The sequence below is a fragment of the Haliotis rubra genome, unplaced genomic scaffold (assembly GCF_003918875.1).
Source record: "Haliotis rubra isolate DU_JTF1 unplaced genomic scaffold, ASM391887v1 Scf566, whole genome shotgun sequence".
NCBI classification, from domain to species: Eukaryota; Metazoa; Mollusca; class Gastropoda; order Lepetellida; family Haliotidae; genus Haliotis; species Haliotis rubra.
Window position 1 is genome coordinate 611,992 of NW_025767264.1, and position 8,820 is coordinate 620,811.

The window sequence follows — 8,820 nt, forward strand, 5'->3', positions numbered from 1 at the left end:
TTTATGTCTTCTGTACAACACATTTACTGGAGAAATATATTTTGCCAGTTTGGAGAGGTAAGGTTAAAATTTTCCATCCATTTTTGACACACTGTGATAATATTGTCATAAAAATATCTGGAGCCCGTTCCAGGCTTAAGCAAGTCGAGTAAACTGTTGACAATAATCAGGTTGGATTTTATAATACATGTTTGCTGGTTGATGCACTGTTTCCACATAGCAGTCTGTTATAATCTAAGAATGTTCCCAAGATATCATATACGTTTTTCAATTCACTGCAGGTCATTAATCCTCTTGTGTTACAGACATATGTAACAAAATGCAGCCCTTTTTGATACCAATTTTGTATGAAGAGGTTTTTATCTTTGAACTGATGATTCAGCCAAAGAGGTTGAGATAAGATATAGTTGATATTGTCAGGGTATTCTTTCTCAATTCTTAGATAGTTTGACCATGTGTCCAAAACACTTCTCCAATAAGGATTTATACAATTATTTCGAATATTGATATTCGCTTCCAAAGAAGAGATTTCAGATAAGGGAAATTTGCTTGGGTTCTTGAAGTTGGGATTCTGGTAGCATTTTCTTAAGTGAGAAAGATTCATGGCTTGAATAAATGTGTCAACATCATTCATTCTAAGACCACCTTCATCATATTTCCTGATCATATTGATCCTTTTTATTTTGTCCCTTTTCCCATTCCATAAAACGTAAAAAAATATTTGATTTAATTCTTTAACAAAAGCTTCAGGGGCAGTAGTCAGGGCTAAAAATATATGTACCAAGGTAGATAGGGCTAAGGATTTAATAACTGTAATTTTGCCAATCAAAGTCAGTGGTCTATGTTTCCATGATGCGAGGATTCTTTTTATGGTTTCAATTCTCTTTCTTGTATTTATGACACAGAGGTCTTGTAAATTAGCATCAAGGGTAATGCCAAGAACTTCAAAGTTGCCTGTGTGCCAATCAAAATCTAATTCTTCGCAGCATTTGATATTTTTACCGGCCATAGAGCCTATCCAGACAGATTTTGTTTTTTCAATATTCATTTTGAGGCCAGACATTTCACCAGGTTAATGTGAAATGTTGCTGGTGACTGAGTAGCAAACGAAAAATGTTTGTTCTAGACCGCTTCAGTCCGTTTGAGTCAGAAACGGACCAATGAATTGCAAATTTATCATTGTACAAAATTGCCACATGAATATAAATAGTACACATGTTTATCATTTACTAATACCCAACAGCTTTCTTATATTTGAAAATTTTCCGGACTCCACCAAAAAAGTTGTTTAAGAAACTATCATCATTGGAAAAAAAAAGTTGTTATCTGTCGTGGCGGGGTGAAACCGCAAAAACGGCACATCCAGTCATGGCGGGGGACATCTCAAAATCTATTCCGGGAGACCTGTCGGTTCCTCGTCTGTTGTAGTGTCATAGTCATGACTTAAAGGGATGACAAGTGGTGCCACAGTTGCCTGTTGTAAGGCATCCCGAGACCAGTAACCTTGTTCAATGACGTTAGCTACCTTGTTGACACAGTTTTGCCAAGTTTCAGTCGTGATTTTGTTAAGGGATTCCTTAACCAAAACCTCTACGTCACGTAATCTAAAAGTTGTGTTTGATCTGGCAACATCTCTTTTGACAATACCCCATATCATTTCAATGGGGTTAAGGTCACAGTGATAGGGTGGAAGTCGCGGAATATCGTGACCCTTACTTTTTATGTAACTGTCAACTTTGTAGAAAGGTTCACCTTTGTGGTTTTTTATGATCTCATATAGCTGAGGCTTCGTCGCCTTTGAAGGCCTTGCGATCTGAAATTTGTCAAGCCATGATATATCACCTTTTCGACTGTTCGATGTTGGGGCTTTACTGTCGGGGTCCTGCACGCTGTGGTATGGGGCATTGTCCATTACGATAAAAGACTTCTCTGGTAGAGCTGGTACCAACTTGTTTTTAACCGAATCGAGGAAAACCGCACCATTCTTCTCGGAATGGTAGTCTCTGTTATCTGTGGACTTTGCCCTGAATACCAAGTCCAAGCCTGGGAGAAAGCCTTTGCTGGAGCAACCAGCATGGAGAATGATTGGTCTCTCTCCTTTCCCTAGAGTCAGCTTTTTACGTGACCCCTTATCACCCCCATCGGGTACCCACTGACTGCTGGCAGTGTGCGAGGCATTGACCCAGGTCTCATCCAAGTACACTGGCTCAAACCCTTCCTCGCGCTTCTTCTTTATAACCCTGAGAAAATTATTTCTCAAGCGAACGATATCAGGGCGTTCACAGAGTACTGACCTATTCTCCCCCGAAATTTTCTTATAACAATACCGGAAAGAGTGTAAGAGTCGCCAGAGTGTGTAATTTGATACTCTGAGGTTGTGTTCTTGCTTCAAATGCTTTTTTAAAATTTTCAGCGACATGTCTTTGTTTTCAGAATAGAGCTTGTTGATAGACTGTGATTTGTGTGATTTTGACACAACCCCTACCTGCTTCACATCACCCTCACAATGTTTGTGTTCCAGAACATTTGTCAGTACCCTTGCTGATACTCCTAAAGCTTTTGCTGCCCGCTTACAGAATTTATTAATGGCATAAAATGGTTTGCCCCTTTCGGCTTCAGCACAGAAAAAATCGTACGCTTTAATCATCAACTGTTTCACGTCAGCATTCAACTTCATTTTTCATCAGGCATGTGTATCCCGTGTACGACGAGATAGTGGCTGTTCCGTTTCTGCGGTTTCACCCCGCCGCGACAGATAACAACTTTTGCGTTTTCAATGATGATAGTTTCTTAAACAACTTTTTTGGTGGAGTCCGGAAAATTTTCAAATATAAGAAAGCTGTTGGGTATTAGTAAATGATAAACATGTGTACTATTTATATTTATGTGGCAATTTTGTACACTGATAAAATTTGCAATTCATCAGTCCTTTTCTGACTGCAAGTATGGTTGTGGGCCGTTTGACTAACTAAACCATCTTCATGAAAAAGTGAAAAGATGACCACGACTTCTGTCATTCGAACAAATGTGAATTCAGTCAAACCAGCAAAGATAATCAACAATCAATCTCCAAACAGGAGAAAAGCAGTGTCACTGATGGCTGAGCAGCAAAAGGAATATGTTTGTTCTATGTCACTAAATATAAGTACTGTATAGGAAGTTTGACTTAATAACCTCTGCATAAAAAGTTCAAAATTCATGGCCTATATCATACAAATAAACAAAACAAAACAGAAACTGGAGACGCTAAGGATGATCCTGAGCTATTTGGCTCACCAAACCTTCCACACAGAAAAGTAAGTAAATATGTGTGCTCTAAGTCATACAATTGAGTGTGAAATCAATAATTAAGCAAAGATTAACATCATCCTACTCCGAATAGTAGGTCAATATGAAATGTGCCTGACGGCTGAACAGCTGCAGAATAAAATGCATTGTGAACATTATTAATAGCGAGTATGTTAGCTAAGTTGCATTATCAATAATAAGTGTTTTCTTGATAAGGACTCACTGTCAGTCCCTCATGAGAGAAGTCAACGGTTTGCACCGGCCGTTTATGAGTGAAAAAGCACTTACTTCTGGTGTCAACATAGGAGTTGTAGTCATGTGATGGTCATATAGTGTAAACATACACAGAGACATAGTTTTCCGTGAGAGATCTTTACCGCTGCCATAAAGTAAGAAATAAACAGTTTTCATTCAGAATAAACACAGAATCCCGCAGTAATTGTGACATTGCATCCCAAGATATCTAGGAGTAGGAACTGTGTGGTTTGAATCACTTACTTATTTTTCTTTGTCGGAAAGCAAGATATGGGGGCAGTCTCGAAGACTTGTGCAATGTAGGAAGTTGTCTTTGTTTGTGCCTCGGGGTCTATACTACCTCGGATTCATGTATATCCGGCTTGCGATATGTGGTACTTCCTCTTCGCTTCCCAAAGGGACAAATCGGATCTCGGCATAGGCTTCGCGCGATAGATTGGTTCCTGGCATTGTTCTATATCCATACACTCCACATATCTCTAATTGGAGTGCACTTCCACCAATGAAATGTGTAGGGACACTTTTTGTCTTCCGGACTAGTTTTGTGCAAAACTCTAACTTTTTTAGTGGCTGTGGGAGCTGGATTGGTTATTTGGAGGCTCCTAGGTATGGTGTACCTATGCGTCATCGTACCGCCATTCCCTATACTACTCTGGATAACATCTAACAACAGCTCCTCAAAGTTCAATATACCAATGGCAAATAACACAACACATGTATCTAAAGTACCAACATCTTATTAATGTATACAAAATCATCTGTGTTCTTACAGGCATGTTAGGCTTGGCAGGAATTGTGTGCTACCGCTATTCAGAGAATGAGCATTTCCTTTGAAGAATATTGACATGTCAACTTTTGGAACAGGGCTGTTATTAAGGGGGATATGACATGCATTTTCAATGGAATTTTTTGGACAAAACTATTGCTCTTTTTTTGCATGTCAGCTCTTCTGAAATCTAAAAGTGAAAACATATACAAGAAGTCTTAGATCTTTTTCGCAAACATGGGGCTCAGTAAAATTTAACCAGGATCTGTATTTTTGTGTGTTATCCGCCCACATGACAAATAAAACAAAAAAAGGCCAACAGAAAGAGTGCAGTAAGTTTGCAGTGACTGTCCCTCAGGTATATGCTTGTGTGCTTCTCAAGCCCTTGCATCTCCTGGGCATGCTAGAAACCTATAATTCTAAGGAATCAGCTACCTCTATCACATCACTACCATAATCATGCATGTGCAAGGAATTGGACCTCACTTTTTCCCCATGTGTGCTAGTGTCAACCAGGTATCACAAGTGGATTTGTCAAAGATGCCCCAGTTTGGATTGTAATTTTGTTTTGTTAAACCTGTGGACTAAGAAAGCTTCAGGAAAAAGGCAATCAAGTGTTTAAGGTAGTATTCTAAGACTTATTATCATTGTTGATGCTGTGCAATACATTATCTACAGCAGTATCAAACTGGCACATTTGCCAACTTTGCGTGAGGTTCAGTAGGACCTGTGAGGAATACACCTCCTCACTCCTATAGCAGCAATACAATGTGTGGATCCTGAGGGGCATATGTTTCCAGCTTGCTGAACAATTTCATGTTTAATGTTTCATGTTTCACTGAACTTATACTCTCAATAAATTGTGTTTCTTTTCTCTTTTACAGTTCCAGGTAACATTCATTCAGGGGTGTCTGGAAATGACAGCATTATGGCAACAGGTGTATTTTCTGCTAAGGAATTGCTGAGAGTTACAAGATGTAAGATTTTGTTGAAATTTTATAGTCAAACATTTGTTTTAGAAAACAGAAATTTGTAGAGAATGTTTATTTTATTAATAGTATTTGTGAAGTGGCAGGTAATTTGCAGGCCTGTGAAACAGGATTGTTTTAAGTTTTAGCTCACCTGACTGAAAGTCATTTGAACTTATGTGGTGGCATGTTGTCCATTGTCTGTCCATCCATTTGTCATTAATTTGTCAGTTTTGACTTGTCCCTGAATCATGGCCTGTTAAAGGGGAAATGTACACGAAAAAATCACTTTTTTTTTATGTGAACCAAAACGGAATTTTTTAATAACTTAATATCTATCAATGTTTGAAAATATACACTCATTTTTCTTACAATGAAAGTATAACCCGCTCTGTAAGTGATGGAATGTTATGCCCTTATGAGGCCTCTGTTTGCTGAGCTAAACAGACCAGAGTTACCACCCTTTGATTATGACGGAATTGGTGCCAGTTGATTTAGACTGGTCTCCTGTCTAGTCCCAAAACAAAAGATGTAAATACTGAAATTAATCACGTGAAAAAAAGTATGTAAAAATATGAAAGAAACATTACATCTGAAAATGAAAGCATCAAGATAGAAATGATCGTGTGTATGTTCAGTCATAACCTCACCCTAATGAAAATATCAAATATGTATAACAATGTTGATGTACAGATGACATCACTAACGGAAAGCGACTTTCTGAAAATGACATGTTCACCAACATGAGTACGCAGGATATTTGAAACGAAACTTTCCTTGTTTCAAGCAACGTGTATGCAACGAGTAGGCGAATGGATCTCTCACAGTATGAGAAAACGATACAAAGTGTGAAATCTGAGACTGGCTTTGTTTACGTTTCAAACAAGTGGTCCTTTCTCAGCGCGGCATCTGATATATTTAGCTCGATTTCACAGAGTCTCTTGGTATTGGTGACAAAGGCCATTTGTCATTATATTTTGAACTGTATGAGGAATTCAAGGATTCAGGTAAGGAAGATGGTCCTGAATTATAGTTGTGATGTATTGGGCAAAACATAACCGACATACATGTGACGTAATTTTATAAACACTCTGTAGGAAATTTCACTTCGACATTGGTATATGCGTATTGTCCAAACTATTCTCAGCGATTCTTGGTTCATTGACGATGTCTCAGAACAAGCATTGGTGATTCCATCAATCAACAACAGATACCAGTGATCACAATGATACAGGATTTTATGAAAAAACAAACAAGTAATTCTCCCAGTAAAATTTGCATTTGAAGTAAGGCATACTATAAATTACGCAAAACGCAATGAATTGTAATTTAGTAGTGTGTCAAAACTGCCAAGATTTTCAATGCATGTAATTTTCAGAAGATATGCCCAACAATGAGCGGATATCATAGAAAACTGAATTTTGACAGAATTCAAAACTGTGAATTGCATTTATCTTTGTGATGTATTTGGAATTGATCAAAGTGAAGGTTGAAGAGGAGGCACATAATTTTTATACTGTATGATTTATGTAGGAATTAAGTACAAAGGTAGAATGCCGGCACATTCACCCATAGATCTAGTGCATATATACGTTTTAGGTTTGGTGAAAGAAGATACTGTTGGAAAGGCGACCCACCCTGGTTGAATGTTATACAATTTGGTTACGTGGTAACAATGTTTGTACAATGTGTATGATTTTTCAAACAGCAACGTCATAACAGTATGGTACTGACCATGTAGCCAGCTGCCGGCCTGGCAACACCTGGGGCGCGTTGTTCAGCAAAAGTTTGCAAGCATCGCTGCGCTACGCTGCCTGCTTTCCCGTGCAACGGACTGCTGTGTGAGCGCTTCATTCAATATGGCGTCGTCCAATATAAACACATCACCGATACTAGCCACACCTTTGGCACACGAAGCTGTAGAAGATATTCCATGCAATGATTTTGAATTGTATGCGCAACATTAAAAACTTGTCCCTATTGGTCACAGAAGAGCAGACAAGTTTTCTCTGTTACCTTGCAGAATGACATGCCGTGACGCCATTTTGAATGTCTCTCGCTTACGCAGGAAGCACCTCTCTCAGTAAGCTGCCTTGCGCTCGCGCTGCGATGCATGCAGCGGCGTTGTTCAGCCAATAGAAGCGCAGCGCTGCACAGCGTATCGGCTAAACAACGCGCCCCTGGATTAAAACAGTAGCCAGCACACCGAGACGAAAGCACCACACCTAAACCTGCACCACATGAAATGAGTCTGATAAGTTCATTTGTTTATCATTCGGGCACCAATGACGTCATTTCCAAGGGACATAAGATAAGCCATGGTATGTTTATTACAGACATAGAACTCTCGGTTAATGTGGAAAATTTGAATCAATATAAAGCAATAAATAAATTAGTTACTTCTGATATCTGTACTGTTTTGGCTATAAAACTACTTGACAAACACTCTTTATGATGAAAAAGTGAAAGACAAAAAGGTTAATTTTCTTGTAAACTTGCCCTTTAGATAAATACTTTGCATGAATGATCTTAGTTCTTGTGTCTGAAAAAAACTGCTCACATGATCTTGAGTCAGTCACCTTGATTTTGAAGTCATATTTTATTGGTCATCAATATGTATTAAAATTTTGTTTATTACCCTTGAGGGAAAGGAGATGCAGGTTTGTATATTTGCTGTTAAGTATTTTTGGCTTACAGCTGACTAGCTGTTTCAAAAATGCTCCCATTTGATTGTTGCCTGAAATTTTCCGAGTTCATGGAATTAGTACATTCATCTTTTAACTGAGAACAAACCAATTACATAAGGCACATTTCCCAGTGCAGCAATACAGCTAAGAGTTATTTCCCTCTGATGGTCGGGCCCACATTTGACAAAAGTTGTGAGTAATCAACTACTTATGTGTTATATGTGTTTCTATAGTGCCATAAAATGTTTTATTAAACCTTGAAAAAACAACTAAAAAGGCCTTAATTTTGATGGCTGATAATCTGTATGAACCCAGATCTTGCCTCGTCACATATAAATTATTGTTTATCTATTGGTGTAGTTTGCCTATATTTAGGGCTTCTTGCCACAAGGCAGGAGACCTGTTGTAATTCATGATGTTATTATTATAATTATTATTCATTATTCCGCCGAATTTTGTATCACTCCCCCGAAAAGAACTCTTGGGAAAAATCTGTAAAAAAAATCACCCAGATGCCCACCGAGGTGAAGACATTCCCGTTAAAAATCTCTAGGCTCTAGGCCCAATAGTAAAGGGCAGATAATTCGAAATAAATTTTAAAAAAATCAATTTCAACAGCAAATATCTACCAAATTTATTGTGCAGATGCGCAATTGAAGTGACTACAAATGCACTGTTTGGCCGCTATATTGGATTGACATTTTTGGTGATGTTTTTCACCAAAATCCTAACTACTTTTCTCCCAAAATCTGCTTAGCCAAAACTACAAGAGCTACCGCTTTCAAACTTTGCATAGTTTGTGTCTATGCAGCTCCCTAGCCAGGGTCGTCGGCATATCGTGTGGATATGATGACCG

The 8,820-nt window shown here is 38.4% G+C and overlaps 1 protein-coding gene across 3 annotated transcripts in view; it reads left to right on the forward strand.

Moving 5' to 3' along the window:
* Positions 1-8,820, forward strand: part of LOC124254147 (nuclear factor 1 X-type-like) — a 133,005-nt gene that overhangs the window by 59,361 nt on the left and 64,824 nt on the right. For 2 of the 3 annotated variants that reach the window (XM_046688024.1, XM_046688026.1), the window contains one exon: positions 5,194-5,286. The exons of the other annotated variant lie outside the window; for it this stretch is intronic. In XM_046688024.1, coding sequence (XP_046543980.1) covers positions 5,194-5,286 — 93 coding nt within the window. The remainder of the gene's footprint in view (positions 1-5,193; positions 5,287-8,820) is intronic. 3 annotated transcript variants of the gene reach the window in all.